The sequence below is a fragment of the Acipenser ruthenus genome, chromosome 10 (assembly GCF_902713425.1).
Source record: "Acipenser ruthenus chromosome 10, fAciRut3.2 maternal haplotype, whole genome shotgun sequence".
In the NCBI taxonomy this organism is placed as follows: domain Eukaryota; kingdom Metazoa; phylum Chordata; class Actinopteri; order Acipenseriformes; family Acipenseridae; genus Acipenser; species Acipenser ruthenus.
The window spans coordinates 39,494,103-39,513,682 of NC_081198.1; the positions used below are offsets into that span (position 1 = coordinate 39,494,103).

At 36.9% G+C, this 19,580-nt stretch overlaps 2 protein-coding genes across 9 annotated transcripts in view; both read left to right on the plus strand.

The window, feature by feature from the left end:
* The window catches only part of LOC117409662 (nck-associated protein 1), a 47,219-nt gene extending 38,722 nt beyond the window's left edge, over positions 1 to 8,497 (plus strand). For 5 of the 6 annotated variants that reach the window (XM_059032220.1, XM_059032223.1, XM_059032222.1 and 2 more), the window contains 10 exons: positions 860 to 990; positions 1,586 to 1,683; positions 2,436 to 2,529; positions 2,933 to 3,015; positions 3,235 to 3,315; positions 4,342 to 4,435; positions 5,436 to 5,552; positions 5,730 to 5,839; positions 6,891 to 6,980; positions 7,629 to 8,497. In XM_059032220.1, coding sequence (XP_058888203.1) covers positions 860 to 990; positions 1,586 to 1,683; positions 2,436 to 2,529; positions 2,933 to 3,015; positions 3,235 to 3,315; positions 4,342 to 4,435; positions 5,436 to 5,552; positions 5,730 to 5,839; positions 6,891 to 6,980; positions 7,629 to 7,745 — 1,015 coding nt within the window. In that variant the 3' untranslated portion in view covers positions 7,746 to 8,497. The remainder of the gene's footprint in view (positions 1 to 859; positions 991 to 1,585; positions 1,684 to 2,435; positions 2,530 to 2,932; positions 3,016 to 3,234; positions 3,316 to 4,341; positions 4,436 to 5,435; positions 5,553 to 5,729; positions 5,840 to 6,890; positions 6,981 to 7,628) is intronic. The other variant, XM_059032221.1, reaches the window with a different exon arrangement.
* A 5,682-nt stretch (positions 8,498 to 14,179) lies between these two features.
* On the plus strand, positions 14,180 to 19,352 carry LOC117403865 (secreted frizzled-related protein 3-like). Of its 3 annotated transcripts, none has more exons than XM_034006337.3 (7): positions 14,180 to 14,653; positions 14,762 to 15,243; positions 15,813 to 15,869; positions 16,684 to 16,749; positions 17,113 to 17,317; positions 17,461 to 17,524; positions 17,812 to 19,352. In XM_034006337.3, exons 2-7 carry the CDS (start codon positions 14,790 to 14,792, stop codon positions 17,896 to 17,898), a joined length of 933 nt encoding a protein of 310 aa, XP_033862228.1. In that variant the 5' UTR covers positions 14,180 to 14,653; positions 14,762 to 14,789; the 3' UTR covers positions 17,899 to 19,352. The 3 variants fall into 3 exon arrangements, with proteins under 3 accessions (XP_033862228.1, XP_033862221.1, XP_034780075.1); XM_034006330.3 differs by having other exon boundaries at positions 14,190 to 14,653; positions 15,810 to 15,869; positions 17,812 to 19,351; XM_034924184.2 differs by lacking the exon at positions 14,180 to 14,653 and having other exon boundaries at positions 14,671 to 15,243; positions 15,810 to 15,869; positions 17,812 to 19,351.
* Positions 19,353 to 19,580: the final 228 nt, after the last annotated feature.

Genomic DNA, 19,580 nt, shown 5'->3' on the forward strand with positions numbered 1-19,580 from the left:
TGTATTGTAGCTAACAAGTATATATTAGAATTTTAAATCAGTGAAAATGTATTAACTGTAACCTTATGATTTGTGATGTCACATTTATGATGACATCAAATGAATAAAGAAGTCTATTTTCACTTGGATCATGGCAGTTACAATGATAAAATGCTACTGTTAATTAAGATGTGTGAAATAAGAATATAAGCCTAAATAAACAAATCAATCAACCAAAATAAAACCCATAAACCCAGACAAAGCACTTGTTTACACTGCTTAATTAGTTGGTCAATTCACAAACAGAATGTATTTGGTCTGTTTGATGAATACTAATTGTAGTACACTGATGCCTCCCTTTGTTACACAGACAGGTAAACCCCCTGTTGCGAGGAGGATGCGTTAGTTAGACCTCCTGTCTTGTTAATTAAATTCCAAAGCGTCAGCCGAGGATTTCAGTTAACAAGACAGAGCTAATTAGTGCACCCTTCGAGATTAAGTGGGTTTACAAATGTATGCCCCAAAGAGATTTTTAATGTCACATTTGATTTGTTTGCATGTTCTGTCATTGTTTTGTATTTAAAGTATGTTTCTAAATTGGTTGATTGTGAAGTAATTTGAGAAGCAGGTGTTGTAGAGGGGTGATTGGCTGGATGCAAGGCCAAGCAATGTTAGGTTTGTGGGTTTTTATCTTTTTGAGCATTGGAGCAGAAAGATATGTTAATTTGTCAGACATCTGTACTTCAAAAAGTGTCGCTTGTTGGCAACAGGATTTTCCATGATTTGGAGGCCCTGTGGAAAATACAAAAATACACCATGTATGTTTATGATGTTAAGAAAATATCTTTTTTATATATATATATAATATTATATTATACAGGTATCTGGAAACTTTACTGAGACAAGTGAGCAATGGACACATTGCATACTTCCCAGCAATGAAGGCCTTTGTGAATCTGCCTACAGAAAATGAGCTAACTTTTAATGCAGAGGAATATTCAGACATTTCAGGTAAGAGAACTATAAATGCAGTAGGTTACAGAATTAATAACACCGCCTGTTAGTCACCTTATGAGCAGATAATCTCTAGAAACTAATCCACACATTTTATATGAAGGGTCATCAATCAATAATAATAATACAAATTCCACAAACTGGATAAAATGTATTCAGATGTTTAATCAACTATCACTTACTGTAGATAGATTTGCTGTTTGGACCTTTGTTTCTTGTATTGGTTGTTATTTACTATTTCTATCTTTGCACAGGGGCTGTTAAGTGTCCTTTTATGAACTGGCCACTTATTTGACTACTGCATGTGGGGGTCATAATTCTGTATCCTACTGTATCTATACCAATATGCTGAATACGTGAGACCAAAAGAGCATTAGAACAGCCTTCCAAATTATATATGATTTGTGAAAGAATTAAGGTGGATTTGGTTATCCTCAATTCATATAAAAAGTACAAAAAATGTTGTCTGCACATTCTTGTTATACAGTTCATGTTTGTATTTGTATATTGTGTTTCATATTGTGTTAGTTGCTTTAATTAGTCTTACATTAAGAGACCTGGGTGTTACATTAGCTGTATTTTTCTCTCACAGAGATGAGGGCTCTTTCTGAGCTGCTGGGTCCCTATGGTATGAAGTTCCTCAGTGAAAGCCTGATGTGGCACATTTCTTCTCAGGTGGCTGAACTCAAGGTAAGGTTATGCTTCCATTTCAGCATTTCAGTATTGTTGGTTAATATCAGATATGAAGGGCAAGACTGGGCAACATAGCAGTGTAAATGAGTATTAGCTTCTCCGTCCAAACCTGAAACTTTTTGTATTGGCAATGAAAAGACAAGACAGAGCCAGTAAAAAAAATAATGACATTTTGGAAACCATGCTAACCCTATTAAAGTTGTACTTTTCATTGTTTGTTAATGAGGTGTTTCCCACAGTGCCAATGGAAGTTGCATAGGTAAAGTTCACTGATCAACCGAGTTGTTTTAACCTAGTTTAAGAAAATTTGTCTTACTGTTTTGTTAGTTGGTTGTCTGTGTGTCTTTTCAGCTTTATCTTTTAGTCATTTTGGTGTTTTAACACTTACTATTCATTTTTGTAATTTATATTAAAACAAAGAATGACGGTGACATCCTTTGAACGCTAAAGAATAAAGAGATATCTGAATACCCCAAATTGACTCCCTAACATCGTAAGATGTGTTGGTTAATGGGGGGGGGATAGTTTTAATTCTAGAAGTATTTTGATATTTTGAAAATAATTTATAATTGTTCAACTACATACACTGAGCCAAGAAACCTATCGGGAACTATTACATGGATCTCCGTGTCTTCAAGAAAATTGGATAGCAAGGACATCTGGTATTCATAAGTTCATTCTCCTGTTTGCCAACTTGAAAAGATTCTTATTACCATATTGAACATGTGTCTGACATTGCTTCCCTTTAGAAACTTGTGGTGGATAATGTTGAAGTGCTTACACAAATGAGGACCAGCTTTGACAAACCAGACCAGATGGCAGCACTGTTCAAGAAATTATCATGTGGGTACTCGTCAACATCTCAAACACTGGCAATAAAATATCCAATTCAACTCAATACATTACTCTTTACCAATAAACTGTTATTGCACTTAAATTGTGTTGAACTCCAGTGTTCTGTGATATAATCATGTATTATAAATTATATAGATCAGTGTGTTCACATTTGTAGTTGTTTAGGTTCAGATTAGAAAATGTGTCTTAAATTTTAAGGTACAGTATAAATTATATAGCACCTACACTGTTCAGTCTATATCCCTGTGAAGGATTACTATTTGTTGGTATAGAACATTTTATTTTGTTTGATAATCATGCATCCGTTTCAGTGCTTTGTGAGTTGGTCCCCTTATTGTTTGTTTTAAATTCAAGCCTAAAAACATTTTTGTTTTTCTCCTTTATATTTTAGCAGTTGACAGTGTACTGAAAAGGATGACCATTATTGGTGTAATTCTCTCATTCCGCTCACTAGCCCAGGAAGCCCTTCGAGACGTAAGATCATTTTATTTTTATTTTGAATTGTCTATCTGTTTGGCCATATTTAGTGCCATCATCTGTGCCCCCCTGGAGCACTGAGTGATTCAAGTACTCAAAATGACCTTATTTGCACTATATGACTTCATGGAAACCTTATGAAAAGTCTATGTAAGTCAATTTGAATAATTATAAATTATGTCCTGCACTCTCTCCACATTATGTATGCTTCTTCAGGTGTTGTCCTGTCACATTCCCTTCCTTGTAAGCTCAATTCAGGACTTTAAGGACCACATACCAAGGGAAACGGATATGAAGGTAATTATATATTCAACTGTCAGTGTTTTGTGTTATAATTTCTCTAGAAAATAAACTATGTACGCGCAGGACATATTCCACATTTGTCACTGTGGCAAAAGGTGGGAGTCCTAATTTACCAGCGAGTGTAGACACAAACTTGTCAATTTGTACAGGTTTTTTTTTAATTTTTTTATTTAGTCGTTCCCAATTATTTTTTTTATTATTTCTCCCAATTTGGAATGGCCAATTATTTTTAGGCTCAGCTCACCGCTGCCACCCCTGCGCTGACTCGGGAGGGCGAAGACGAACACATGCTGTCCTCCGAAGTGTGTGCCGTCAGCCGACCGCTTTTTTTCACACTGCGGACTCACCATGCAGCCACCCAAGAGCTACAGCGTCGGAGCACAACGCAGCTCTTGGGCAGCTTACAGGCAAGCCCGCAGGCGCCTGGCCAGACTACTGCTGTCACTGGTGCGCGGTGAGCCGAGGACACCCTGGCCGACCTAAACGTAGCCCACTACCCCCCCCCCCCCCCCCCCTCCCCCCCTCCCCCCCTCCCCCCCCCTCCCCCCCTCCCCCCTCCCCCCCTCCCCCCTCCCCCCTCCCCCCTCCCCCCCTCCACCCCACCCCCGGACGGTGCTCGGCCAATTGTGTGCCGCCTCCTGGGAGCTCCCGTCCACGGTTGGCTGTGGAATAGCCTGGACTCGAACCGGCAACGTCCAGGCTATAGAGCGCATCCTGCACTCCACGCAGAGCGCCTTTACCGGATGCACCACTTGGGAGCCCCTTATTTGTACAGATTATTAAAAATCTATGGCACACCTGCTTGTAAAGCTGTCTTTAGACCCAGCATATTTCTCTAATAAGGTGGAACTGATAAACAGCATGTCATCTAAGAATTGACAACAACATGTAATTATGACCCTAATGTTTTGCTCTCTGCACCTTTGCGTAGAGCTGACATGCATGACAGAAATGTGAAATATTGCTGTATTAAACATACACAGCCACAGACATTTATTATTGTTGTGGGTTTGTCATCAGGTGGCAATGAACGTCTATGAGCTTTCATCAGCTGCAGGCTTGCCCTGTGAGATTGACCCAGCCTTAGTTGTGGCATTATCTTCCCAGAAGTCTGGTAAGTCACTTGGCAGTAGAAGATTCAATCCCTGACTTGTTTTGTTTTTAAGGTGCTTAAAATATAACAACATTCCAAAATAAATGATACAACAATACCTCAAAATTGACTTTTGTATCCATGCCTACCTTTCTGGCCTGGCTTGTTTTCATAAGTGTACAGTAGACTTGACTACATAAGAAGCCAGGAAGTTTTGCCATATGTGCAAGATCTTGTCTAGTTGGGCTAAAAAGTCTGTTTCTTCAGAACCACATAACTACATTTTATAGAAACATACTATGAACGTCAAGTTTTCAGCTGTGCATTATAACAAGATATCTCAGAAAGCGGAGCTTGAAAGAAGGCTTCATGCTAAGGCATGGAGAATGTTTGTTTGAGAAAGGAGACCTACTGTAGTTCAATTCAGTGATGTATTAGAAATAATTGTAATAAACGACTTTAAAACCTCAATATAAATTATATTTGCTACTTTGCTGTAAATAGATTTTCATATATACACTTAGCTGACAGTTTTGCTTTTTTACGCAACAGAAGGGTAATTTTGGAGTTGCTGTGCAGCAAATGCAACCACAAAAGTATCTTCAGTTTGAGTCTCCTGTTGCTGGGCTCTAAAGCACATGCAATAACAACACTGCTAACACTCACAGAGCTTTTTGGAGCCTGTGGGATTTCAGGCCCGTCTCTGGTCTGTTGAAGATTTTTGTTATATGCCTCTGCAGTTTAACATAAATCCCTTGTTTGGTATCAAAATACTCCCTGTTATTAAACCTCAACTGACCCAAACATGCCTCCTGAATTGTTTCCAAATGTTGTACTGTTAATATAATTTACAGTTAATTACTTTGAAATATTGCATTTAGTTTGTTTTGGCTCTGTTACCTTGTAAAATGCTTACTGTTATTAAAATGTATATTGTATGTTACAGGTACATTACCAATAAACCTGAAAAAGTATTTAAAAAATCTAAAGAGTTTTAAAATGTATTTCTTATTATTTTCAGAGAATATCAGTCCAGAAGAAGAATACAAAATAGCCTGTCTCTTGATGGTTTTTGTGGCAGTTTCAATGCCAACCCTGGCCAGCAATGTGATGTCACAATACAGCCCTGCTATTGAAGGTAAATTAAGAATTGTAGAAGACAAAGCAAGTATAACATTTGTTACTATTTATTAATTGCTTTTATTTTCACATACCATGTACGGTGCATTGTAGTTGACATAAGTAATTTATTTTAAAGCCTGCTCTTGAGGAGTTATATCATGTAATTACAAATCCCATTTTGGTTTGATTTTAGGGCACTGCAACAACATTCACTGCTTGGCAAAGGCAATAAACCAGATAGCTGCTGCATTGTTTACCATCCATAAAGGCAGCATTGAGGACCGCCTCAAAGAGTTTCTAGCTGTAAGTATAATTCTCAAAATCAAGTTTTCAAACCCGTTTTGTTTTAAAAACCAAAAGTAACTTGCATCATGAATTGCAGTACCTTCAAACCCAATCGTTTGTAAACAGCATTTGTGACTTTTTCAAGTTTTCTGTTACTGCCCACACTAATCCGCAACATTAGTATGTATTCTCTTTGCTGTGAATGCTAAACAAGCATAAAAAAAACAACAGACAACATTGCACATTAATTTATAATTTAAATCCTGGTGATGTTATCGTGAATTATGCTAGGATAAATTGTAATAGGAACTCAAATGTTCTGACATTTGTTTCTGTAAAAATAATTAATTTACTCATGATCCACATATTGTTGTATTGAAATTAGTAAAGGTGTCTGATACACCATTTTGACAAAAGTTGCACTTGCATTGACGTGTTTTCATGGATGAACCATTTTGAAAATCTTACAGCTTCTACTTCACAACATACTCTTGAAACATGTATTATTATTTATTATTATTTTCCCCAATATTTATTATCTAATGTTCCATAAAAGCTACATATTCTTCTAAATAATTCTTAGTAACTTCAATTTTTTTTTTTCCTGGAACAGATTAAAGTTTTTCTGCACTGTTTAAGACATGTGTGCCCTATTTTCAAGTGGAACAATTGAAGCATTTGCCAGCAACACTGGTTTATGGTTGCTAGTTGAAATCTTTTATTATAGCCCTTAATATTTCTTGGTAAAAACCCATTAGCACAGGCGTTGTTAAGCCCAGTAATGCTGCTTTTATCAGGAAATCACCAACTACACTTTTTGTAATCTCCACGGGGCACCGTTTCAGTAGGAATTTCCCCAATGTATAAACAATGCCGACTAAAATAGCATTAAGGTGACATTCCAGTTAAGTCACTGTCTGTAAAGCCAAGTCACAGAGAATCCATTCGTTCTGCAGAAATTGCTGAATTTGGCCTTGTAACTAAAACTGGCAGATTTAGTTATTGTGTGTAACATGTTTATAAAAGTATTTTTGTGCGCTGATTGATTTAATATTTATTTCTTCAAAAGCTTGCATCTTCCAGCTTGCTGAAAATCGGACAGGAGACAGATAAGACAACGACACGGAACAGGGAATCTGTTTATTTGCTGCTCGATATGGTGAGTCGTTAGTTAAATTGAAGCTTTACTCATAACCTAGGGGATAGTGCTAGAGCAGAGTCAACAAAGGGTTTTCCGCAAACATCCATGCTGCCATAAGTCACGAAGCACTGGAAACACCACTTGACATAAGGACAATAGCAAGACATTTTCCGCTAAAGTCATCATTTCACTTGACAGTGACCTCACTCAGTTGCCTAGACATCTCTCTCTCTCTCTCTCTCTCTCTCTCTCTCTCTCTCTCTCTCTCTCTCTCTGTCTATTTTCAAATTGGAAATTAACTGGGAACTAATTTCATGGTAATGCTACGAATTTTGAGTTTATTGTGCCAAATAAGTACAATTACTTCATTGCAGTCAAGCTCATCAGCAAACATTTAAGCTTGTCTTTGAATCTATTGATGTTTGCACTAGCTTTGTAGTAGGACAAATACTACGTCATTGAAAGAGCATGCAGTGCACTGTTTGTTAACTTTACCTTTTTAATTCTTATCAAACAGGCATTTTTAGTGTGGTGCTGTATGGTGCTCTCTGAAAACATTGAAGCTGCATGGAATAGATTAGTCATTTGAGAAAAGAGATTTAAAATGGTACTTTGTGCGCAGTCAGTGGTTTTGACAGGTTCTTGGCAATTTTATTTTTTTTACAGATTGTGCAAGAGTCTCCTTTCCTTACAATGGACTTGTTGGAGTCTTGCTTCCCCTATGTCCTGCTGAGGAATGCATACCATGCAGTCTACAAGCAAAGTGTCACATCTTCAGCATAAATATCATCATTGAACTGGAGCCAAGGCATGACCAGAATAATCCTTGCTTTGGTAATAACATAACTGTGGGGTTGTTTTACATTGTAGTCTTAAAGGATTTTGTGAAATCAGATCACTTTTTCATAAAGTTGTATTAATGGCCAGTTGTTTCCTATAATGATTATAGTAATCTATAAGCTTGGTTGATAAGGATTAGTGGCACTACTACAACCATTTCTGAAAAGGACCTGTGTTAGAAAACACTACTTTAATTAAACTGATTTCTTGGTTGGATTTTAAGTATCTTCAGTCATGTAAAATATGTTGCTTGTTTATTGATAGCTTTGCCTAAATGATAAATATTGATATATTTTAGATGGTGGTTCTAGCTTTCATCTGTGTGGGTTATAATGTGCATTTTTTTGTGGATTGGCTTTTTTTCTTTTTTCTTTTGAAATATTTGCCAAATTATGACAGTATATAAAATCTCATTTTGTTCATTGTTGGGCAGAATTGTAGTTAACTACAAAATATTCCTAGCAACAGAACATGTTTGTACAAAGCATAGTATAATTTTTTTAACTAACTTTCATGGAGCCTTGTTGACATTAACATCACCATTGTACCCTTCTGTATGGTATGATAAACATTATTACATATTTATCGAATGTTGATAAATTGCTATCCCTTAACTACTTTTTTTTATATGTTTTAAATTTTTGAAACTCCTGTGTGTCTTCCATAACATAAAATAAACATTAGGTTATATCCTGTGAAGCTTCCTGATTTATTTTTCCTTAGTGATTTAATGTATTTATTTATTTTGTGTGTCTTTGTATATTAGTTTATACATGTCATATTTAAACTCGCTACCAATAGTTCATTTTTCATAGAGGTCTGATGATTATTGTAAAAGCTGATCAGAAACATGTAGGCTGTCTTTCCAAATACTCACTCACAAAGCGCATTCATTATCTGGTGCAATATTAAGTGTCATGTACTTTAATTAGCAGCAGCATGTCTATGTCTTCTAAAAATATTATTGGAATAGGTCAATTATTGTAAAAAAAGGAACTGTGGCACAGACCTAGTGCACCAATAAGATCGTCTGGATGATTTGTCATGTATCGTAACACCAGAAACACCTGGAGCAAAGAGCATCCCGAGATTTCAGAGCTAGTGAGAATATTGTTGAAACAATTACATCAAACAGCCTTATGAATGAGTGAAAGAAACACATAGGGCCCTATTTAGCAAAGTTCATAAACCCCAAAAGGCAATCGCAAAACACAGTTAGAGCACCAGAATCAGGCGCACCTGTGGGCAAACAGACTGCCCACCTATGTGATTTAGCAACACATGTTTTTGTGCCCACTCGATAAGTTAGCATCAGCGCTTGACATGGGCTGAACTTGGGTAGTGTCCTTCATTTAAATACAAATGTAGCGATTTAGCAAACCATCAACAGCGTTAACCTTTGCATTTCAGTAAACATGTGAAAACCAGGTCTAAACTGCGCAAATTACATGGTCGACTATAAATACCAGTGAAACTACCAGAGAAGCAGGAAAAGAAGAGAGACAGAAAGAGAAATAAAAGAAATATGAAGTGCACACTGGATTAATGTGATACTTTGTACTGTGATTTTTTTGTAAGTCGTCCTGGATAAGGGCATCTGCTAAGAAATAAATAATAATAATAATAATAATAATAATAATAATAAGCCTGTCGCACACAATGTATGCAGCGATTTTGCCTTTACAGACAAACAAACACTGACATCTGCCAACTGCTTCAGGCTGACCTGGAAGGAGACAGGCGGAGAGCACACAGTTTGCCTGTAGCGCTAAAGCACACACACCAACACAGAATGGGCACTTCTACGTAAAATCGGAAGAGGACCTATCCTGTCAAAGTGCAAGTAGTGTGTGATCTGTGATGCCAACAACTAAATCACAAATGTGTATGCAAACTATCGTTGCTCCACTCATGACTTGTTTATCATCACTAATTCACAGGTGGCAGCTGCGTTTCAGCGGTATAACAGTCTGAGAGGCTGGTGTTAGGGTACAGCAGTTGTCCACTGAAGCGGTGGCTACTGAGACCGCTGCCAAAGGTTTAATCGTACCTTTAAATGTGCTCATACTGTAATTGAGCGAGAATTTGGAATCCTCAAAATGTGATTCCGATGTTTGGATGTCTGTGGCGTAACACTACAATACACTCCTCAGAAGGTTACACAACATAGCTCGTCGTAATGGATGTTGAACTTACAGAGGAATAATTTGAGGGAAGCAAATGCTGAACGTGAAGCACCAGTGTTGGAGGTTGCAGATGCTGCAAGTGCCAGGCATGTCAGACAAAGCCTTTTAGACGGGTTCACAGGTACGCATGCGGCCCAATACAAAAATGCGGACTTTGTTATTGTTGTATAAGACGCAAATGTATACCATCAGTAGGCCTATATTTTTTTTTTTAACAGGAAAGCATTTATAATAAAGGCAGCGACGGTGCTCACGGTTCGAAGGTGAGCTATACATGCCGAACTTAAGGAAAACTCCTGATTCTACATTTTTGTGAACATGGCACTGGAGACATATTTGCTGTAAATAGGTTTGAAAAATGCTTTATCATTTATTTTTTAAATTATTTTTTTAAAGCTTTTCTCTACCTGAGGAAAAAGTAAATGTGACTGTTATTATTTTCAATCAATAGAATATTGTAACTACACACCAGTTCTGAAGTCTGATCATTTTGTCATAATACAGTATTAGAGACCATAATTACTTTAAACTGTAATTAGTAGCACAACCTAAATCCTGCATAATTACACAAAAAGAAGTGTACTCTTACCTGGTTGTAAATGCTGTATGTTACTATGTTGTACTAAGTACAGTAGCCTCTTTGCAGATCTTATTTTTACATGAGTGGCAAACAAAAATGTCTGTCTTGCAGTGGAAATGGCATGTGACACAGATTTCTACACACTTTTTTTTTTTTAACTGAAAAAAAGTGTTTTAACAAAGTAAAGCCCTAATGTGAAAAACTGGGTCAGTTGCTAACCTTTAGTAGTTCCAGTTTTATTATTTTGTTACAATAAGATTATGCAAGTAGAAGTAAATGACTTGTAATGGAAATGGCATGGATAATCTGCAAGTCCTTTGATCTAAAACAAATCTTAATACCTTATCCCTGTGAAGTGACCAAAGCACAATTATTAAAAGCTGCAGTGGTTAAAAAGTAATGTATGCTGCTGCATTATTTTGAATCGTCATTTCTTCCTAAGGCTTTTAACTGCAAAGTTAATGTGTAGTATCTCACACAAATACAACAATACATTGGGCAAAAATGTAATCTAACTCAGCCCTTCACTTTGACCTGGGGCTAATGTTATTTGGTTCCCTTTCAAGTATGAAATGTAACCATTACCATATGGGTATTTACCTCTTAAAGACCCAAAACTTGAATAAGATATATCAATGGTCCACCCCCGAGGGCATAAAATACTTGCAGACCTCCATGCCTGTTTCCTTTCAAGACAGACCTTTTCCTTTCAAGATTTTTGAGGACGAGGCTACCTTTATTCCAATTTTTTTTTTTTTTTTTAATTTAGATTGACCAATTATTAGTTTGGACTGTCCAATTATGTTTTTTCTCCTCACTGCAGCAAGTCCCCACACATCACAGACATTCTGAGGGGGTGTGAGTGTCCTCCGATCTCACAAGCCTAAAGCCAGAATCGCTTTTACACTCAGCAATCCAGAGCAGAGGTGTGCGGGCTACTGATCCCGGAGAACAGAGATCAGCCCTGCTTTTTATCCACTGTGAATGTGCTCAGTGTCTGGCCAGTAGGGTTCACTGAACGATGAGAAGGAATCCCTGCCGGTTTCCCATCCCCCTCCCTGGGAGCATCAGAGGCAATGTGATGCCCCCTTCGGAGTCCCCAGCAAAGTTCGGCCTCTTTGCACAGTCCAGACTCTATGACTCATCCTGTGCTCCCAACTGCAGCGCTTTAACCAGATGAGCCACTCTGGGACCTACTGAGGATTTTCTTTTTTGAAATCCAGTTGTCCTGGGGTCATGTGGCTACAGCTCCTGCTGTTCCCCGGTCGATAGACACCCTATATAGGGTGCATGATGCAGAGAAGCTGGGCCTGGCCCATTTTCTGCTGGTGGAGGCTTCAATTGTTACCTTGGTACAGGCACCTAATTTAGCCCTGCTGTCCAAGGACGCTACCTGCCCCAACAAGCACTGCCGGGTCTCGGAGGTGATCCTTAAGCGTGCCTATGTAGCCAGTGCATTCGCATGGCTAGGCAATTGTAATAGCATTCTGGTTGCCTACCAGTCCCATTTGCTGAGGTCCCTTTCTGACAGTCACAGGCCCTGTCCAGAACAGTTGGATGAGCTGCGCCTGGTTAATAAGAACATGCTCGAGTGCATCAAGGCTCAATGGGCAGGCTATAGGGAGGAACCTGGCTGTGTTGATAGCTGCACGTAGGCAGCTTTGGCTTTCCCAGGCATGCGTGCTTGACAGGGACAAAGCACCGCTGTTGGATGCCCCTATTACACCGGGGCATACATTTCGTCCCACAGTGGACGAGATGCCTCAATTTTTTAGCCCTAGCTACTTGTTACTGGGGTTACTATGGTAATGCACAAGGCAGCCTCTCGGCTTAGCCTTGTCATTCTGCAATCTTGCTTTGGTACACTCACCCATATGGTAATGGTTACATTTTGTACTTGAAAGGGAATGTTAGGTTATTATCATAAGCCTGGTTGTCTGAAATAGAAATGTAACCATTAACCTACAAGGTCGCTGCGTCCATGAATACAGCAGGCTTGAAGGAAAGATGACGTGAAGATCTGTGAGAGCAGTACTTTTATGCCCTCGGGGGCAGGCCATGACTGCGTCACAGACTCTTTGATATATCTTATTCAGGTTTCGGGTCTTTGAGAGATAAATACCCATACGGTTACATTTCTATTTCAGAATGTGGCAACAGTTTCTAGATGACGGAGACCAGACACGATGAGATACTGGCTTGATATTAGGTAGAAACATATAATTAAGAAAGTAAACAGTACACACTTTATAAATACTCCTCTATTGGTTTCCACACATCCATTTCTATCAGAGATGTCATTCCTATTACATAATGCCTGTGGGGCAATTAATTGATAGATGTATTATACATGAATTACTTGCTGTTATGTACTTGTGCATATATGTTTTAAAATAAAGCTGCCTGGTGGTTATTCTATATGGTACAGCTATGTAGAAAAGACTGAATATAACCTCTTAAAGCTGTTGGTTCCACCTGCTCTTTTCTATACTTGGCTTGTGGACCCAACTACAGTTGGAAGGAAATGACCTCCTACTACAGTATATACTTTGCATTCCACCACAGCAGTGTATTTATCTGAAAGCAATTTAGCAACAATAAATAATGTTTGTTTGTTTGTTTTTTTGTTCTTTCCCCAAATGACACTTCTTGTTAATGCAGAACTGTAGGCAGTTTCATTTGGATTGTAGTTGGTGCTCTATGTTGTTCAGAAAACAGTTTTTATCTCCCCTAACACTTAGTTGCTCACAAGGGCGGGAAATAGAATGGTAGCTCCTCTTCACTTCATTTGGTTCATTAGGAGAATTTGCTCTCCAAAAACATGCAACTGTGTGAAATAAAGTGAGTAGTATTGTAGTTTGAAGAAAGTGTGTTGTCAGATCTTTAAAATGTAGAATGTGTCTAAGGTAATGGGGAAAGGTGGGCATGCTTGCGCTGCAATCCGACTTTAATCAAGTCTTTTTTGTGTGAGCGCTAGTACAAATCACTTGAGCATCTAGTTCTGGTAGACAGTTAAGCACACTAAAAGATGACGTTTTATGGATTGCTGGTTTATTTTTATTTTTATGTGGCATCAATTTTGCACGCATCAAATTTCAAGTTATAGAAATTATTTTAAGTTGTTTCAATTAAAACCTTTAAAATATCATCAAAGTCGGGAAGGTTTGCAGATCCTACAAGAATATTACCTCGCAAGAACCTGCTTTTGAATTTCTTCTTTACGCCTTGAATCAGAAAAGGGGGTGCTGTTGTCAGTATATTGCTCTTTTTCATACAGTCGTGGGGGAGGGGTATATACCTAATGAACGCAGTTTTCTTTTAAAAAAGCATTAACACGCATATTAAACGCACCGACATTGCCGTGAAAGAGGTATCATATGTTAATTATAGTCGTAGCGCGGCTGAAGTATTTAAAGCAGAACTTATTTAAAATAAAACTTCCATTTAAAAAAAAGTAGTTGTTCTTTTTTTTTTTTATTTTTTAAATCTCTTCATTGTAACATTTTAAGAAGATATATTGTGGAACACAAAATAAAAGCAGTATCTTTGAATCTGACAATTTATTAGCATTTGAGGATGCATCTCATCTTTAAGGGTTACTAAAGAAACGCTGCTTCGGAATATGATGTCATTATGTTGTTAACAGCACACTTGGAAGGGAGGAAATGGAGTGCATCCTCTGGCCCATATCAGCATTAAGGCTCTGGAAATAAGGAGGAGGGGGGTCTGTCCTGTTAGGAGAAGGGATTTGCCGAATAAAAAAAGACCTATATCTGAGAAAGAGAAGTCATTTAACAACCACTGCTCCTGCTGCCACCAACTCTACAGCTCCACAAACTACAGCTGCAAAACCAGGAACGAATATGATAAGCATGGACCTTTGGTTAAAACTTAGTGATTTTAGGATTTGAATTTTTTTTTGTTGTTGTTCCCGAATGAAACCTTAATAATTTTGTCTTCCTTAAATTCGGATACAAAATCGTTTATAGTTTTAAAGAGAATATATAGGCTATATATATAATATTTAACACTGATCTTAGCCTAAAATATAGTTTTCGGATTCGCGCTTCAGAATTATTTAACAGGTATATACTAATCAACCAGTATTATTAACCTATTAAATCGATCTGCTGATTATTATTATTATTATTATTATTATTTAGTTTTCTTTTTTTTTCTTTCTTTTTTTATAGTACCAGGTTGTGGGGACATTTAAAGACAATGTATTCCAATGAAGTGATTGTCTCCTTACTCGTCGTTATGTGTCTGGTTGGAATGCCCAGAGCTCATGGAGCTGCATGTGAATCGATCAGGATCCCTATGTGCAGGTCAATGCCTTGGAACATGACAAAAATGCCGAACCATCTACACCATAGCACCCAGGCTAATGCCATCCTCGCCATCGAGCAGTTCGAGGGCTTGCTGGGGATAAAATGCAGTCAGGATCTGCTTTTCTTTCTATGCGCCATGTATGCACCGATCTGCACCATAGATTTCCAGCATGATCCAATAAAACCTTGCAAGTCGGTCTGCGAAAGGGCCAAAAGTGGCTGCGAACCTGTCATGAAGAGATACAATCACACCTGGCCGGAGAGTCTCGCTTGCGAGGATCTACCCGTTTATGATCGAGGGGTATGCATCTCACCGGAGGCAATAGTCACGGCAGAAGGACCAGGTAAGTTAAGATAGATGCACTGTTTTAGTGAATATTATTGCCTGTATACTGCCGCTACCGACCTCCTTGACAATAAAAAAGTAGACATTATTTAAAAGCAACCAGACAGGTGTCTGATCAACCATGATATTGTGGGCAAATGTAATGTTGAATGCAGTAATTCGGTTGTTATAAGGTGTGTATATTTAATTATAACAATATGTTCCCAATACCTGCCACAATTAAGGCAAATGAAAAATGGTTTAGACTCCAAATACAGTAACCATTTAAAAGGGTAAACTTTATTAAGACAGGTCGCAAGATAGTCAGCAACTATAGTATTCTTCTAAAATAAGACTGTAGAGTTACTAAAATGAAAATATATATGAAGTATACTGTCAGTGATGTGCACATTCAAAAATATGAAAATACCAGTTGTTAGTTTACCACTACAACTTATAATTACAGAAACAATTGAACAAAACAGATATCATTTTGGACAGTATAAGGTAATCCTGGTGGCAATCACTTGGAAAAGTACTGTACTAACCTTATGCTGTTTTAAATCACACCTGTCCGGATTTAAGAAGCAATGCCAGATTTCCCAATGGACTCTCACAATGGTAACTGCAGAGGCACCAACACTGGTAATTATTTTTCTTTTTTAACCTCCTTACACAATAAACAGTGCTTTACAGTGTTTAGGTTTATGCTATTGTTATGAAAGTGACATATATAAGAACTGACCATAAATCTATAAAATGATATATAGAGAGAGACTTTGTGTATGTATATATTCCTGTGTTGAATTTAAATTCAGATAAAGATTAAAAAAAAAAAGTAATGAGCTTTGTTATAGTGTACCAATAAAAATAAATGTGCCAGCAAAATCAAATATATAAATGAACACAGAATGTGTTGAGGTTAACACACATTTTGTTTGCAATCTTTCAGCCATAGTCACAAACCATTTACCATTGCATTAGAGTTTGCACCATTTTTTGTAAAATAAAACACAAACTGCTACAGAACTAGCTACAAAACACTTAGAGTATTTTAGTGGTGTTAGCTTATCACAGTTGTAAATGCTGTGTGCACATAATGTTATATGTAACACAAGTTCATTTTAATGTACAGCAACCATTTTTTATCATGTATATATAATGACAAGTCTATTGCTTTTATACATTTCAATTGACATTCCATTTCATTTACTGTTTGCTTTTTGAGTTATTTAGACATTTTATATCACAGTTTTACTGTCACTAGGGCTGTTTTTGTTTTAATGAGTACCCAACAATAAGATCACCCCTTGACTTCCTTTTAATATATTTAAGTCAGTTATTTTAATGAAGCAGATGTTAATCTTAATTTAAAGAAATAGCCATGATTTGTGTTTTTTAATCTTTTGGGGGATTGATGTCACCTGTTCTGAATGTCTGTTTCCATTTCATTTCTTAGAACGCTGCAAGTGCAAACCGATTAAACCCAATCAAAAGACGTACATAAGGAACAATTATAATTATGGTGAGTTGAGATTGTATCTGATACAAGCATGTTATATGATCAAACTAGAGATGTGTGTTTGGGATCCAGGAATCCAAGACAATTTGGCTTTTCCCATTTTGCCTTTATGCGTTCTGTATAATTAAATTAGCTGTCATAAAAAAAATATGCCAGCAGAATATTTTTATGATACTGTATTTTCCTGCTTTGTTTATTTAATTCCATTTATTATCAGGTACAAGTAATTGTTGACATGTTTGCATGCCCATAAATATTTACCCATCATTTTCTCAGTCTACGCTGTTGCCACGTTTTACTATGCTGGCATATAGACCTGCTGTTATCAGTGTGATAGTTTAACAGGTTTCTATTTCTTTTTTACAGTCATTCGAGCAAAAGTGAAGGAAGTGAGAAGCAGGTGCCATGATGTGAGTGCAGTGGTTGAGGTGAAGGAGATCCTCAAGTCCTCCCTTGTGAATATTCCCCGAGACATAGTGACACTCTACTCCAGCTCAGGCTGCTTGTGCCCGCCACTAAATGCCAATGAGGAGTATATTATCATGGGTTACGAGAGTGAGGAACAGTCCAGGTACAAATCCAGAAGCAATCAGAAGTTGCTTACAGTTTGTTTTGCTTCAGTCTCTATTTATCAGGAACCTGAGTCTACACGTTCAAGATTAAATAATTCATTGATCAGCGCCTAAAACTGTTACTTGATTTTTTTTTTTTCAGGTTACTCTTGGTTGAAGGTTCTATTGCTGAGAAGTGGAAGGACCGTCTTGGTAAAAAAGTGAAGGTAAAAAAACATGAATATTCTATACATAATACATAATACAGAAAACCTTTTACATTGCTTCTTTAAATCCACAGTTTCTCTGTTATAGTTTAAAGTGAAAGGGACACATTTACTAAACTTTTGTTCCACTGTAAAGTTTACTCTTCAAAAGTGGAGGAAACCCCAAACCATTTCCTATTAAAGATATAACCAGTAATTTACAAATATGTTAAAACACATATGAATGTGTTGCCCTAGTTGTATTAAGAATATAATTTAAAAAAAAGTTGAATTTTCTTTTTTTCCAGCGCTGGGATCAGAAACTTCGCAACCCAGGAAAGGGAAAGAGTGAATCAGTCTCTGGCAAAAACAACGCAAAACAAATTCGTCACTAAATGCAATAATTTATGCAGAATCAAATGGACGAAACATTGAGAATGGCATTCTTGAAGCAGCGAAGAAGAAATTGCACTATTGAGCGTTTTTGTTCTAATGTTGACTAAGAAGTTTAGTTGATTTTAGTTGTTCTTTTTTTTTTGGCTTTTTTTATTATTCTTTTGCACGAAGAATAGATTATTTTACTGCACTGTCTACAAACTGGCAACTGGCTTTGCAGGACAATAAGTGAAATTTATGGTTAAACATATATCTGATTTCTCCTTACAATGATACCCTGAAGAACAATGTTGGATATTTATTGAATGGGCAAATACGCACAGAATTGGAACTGTGGCTAGAGGAGAATTAATCTGGTACACAATAGCTCAACAGTGTCTGTGCTCGTTTAGCCTTACAGTGCAATATTTAACTAAATGGAATTTTAGCTTAAGAGATTTAGGAAAGTGGAGTAACACACTTGTAAGAAAACACTGTGGAACGAAAGGACAGTTTTTTGGCAAGGTTTGATGATAGAAGACTGGGTAATAATGACTTAAAGGATAAAAACCACAATTCTTTATTATTATGTTAGCCTTGATTCCTTTATTATTGTAGTCAATTGAACAGACCTGTTGTTATCCAGTTAACATTGCCTTCTGTTTCAGTTCAACATGCTTGTATTAAACACCTTGGAGTTAATTAAAGCATAAAAAGCATTAAGTTCTTGAATAATTCAAATGTATTTCTGTTGTTTTAATAACCAGTTGCAAAAATAACTGCATTTCATGATGTTTTCAGTTTTGAACCCTTGTTCATTTTGGTTTGTAAACTTAACAGCCTTGTGTTCTAGAAAAATCCTGCGCTTTGTTATTTTAAATATATATATTGAATGTTATTGACTATTTTATTTTGACTAGAAACCCTTTTTCATGGATTGCAAAACATGCTTAATAAAATGAAAAGGACATGCATAGAGATCTAACCTTTTAATTTCACAGGGGTTAGAAAGAAGTTGCTGTTAACAGATTATTTACTAAAATTCCTATACATTTGTTATCAGCAGTACAGTTAACATAGCATGACAGGATATAGAACGTATAAGCTTACACATTGCAGTTATAATGTTTAATGTTTAACATTGTGTATATACTTGACAACAGGAAATACATTACTAGAAATCATACTACGTGTTGAAAATATGACAAATTCTATAATCAACGACATGCAAAATGAATTGTAGCATCCTTATGGATGAAGCACAAAGGCAACATGCCATTAGAAAATATATTCATTATTTTCTGGGTTTGGCTTCGTAGTGCTGCTTGTGTATACAACACTGTTTTTTTTTTGCAGCAGCAGCAGCAGCAGACAGTATCAAAAGTGTTGTACCATGTGCATATTTACATGTTGTCAAGCAAGTGATGCTAATCAGGCAATGGGCTATAAAATAAAAGCCTTCAGCTTGAAAACTTTTGTTTAGCGTACTCATTATCTGGTATTTGATTTTATTACACCTTAACATAAATCTGGCTTGGATTACCTTTAATAATGCGCATAAATATCTCAAAGTACATTGGGGAATTAATCCAAAAACAACAGTGGCTTTTCACTTGAAATATTTTTGTTCTTATTGAATAATGTTCTTAATTTGCTACTTTTTGGTCATATTTAATCTTAATTTGTTGAACTATATCCTAAA

What these genes read in the sequence shown, in the direction of transcription:
- LOC117403865 (XM_034006330.3), top strand. Translation starts at nt 14,790, where the DNA reads ATGTATTCCAATGAAGTGATTGTCTCCTTACTCGTCGTTATGTGTCTG. An exon ending in CTGCAGAGGCACCAACACTG is followed by an intron (nt 15,870 to 16,683) that starts GTAATTATTTTT and finishes TTCATTTCTTAG; the next exon opens with AACGCTGCAAGTGCAAACCG. An exon ending in GAGAGTGAGGAACAGTCCAG is followed by an intron (nt 17,318 to 17,460) that starts GTACAAATCCAG and finishes TTTTTTTTTCAG; the next exon opens with GTTACTCTTGGTTGAAGGTT.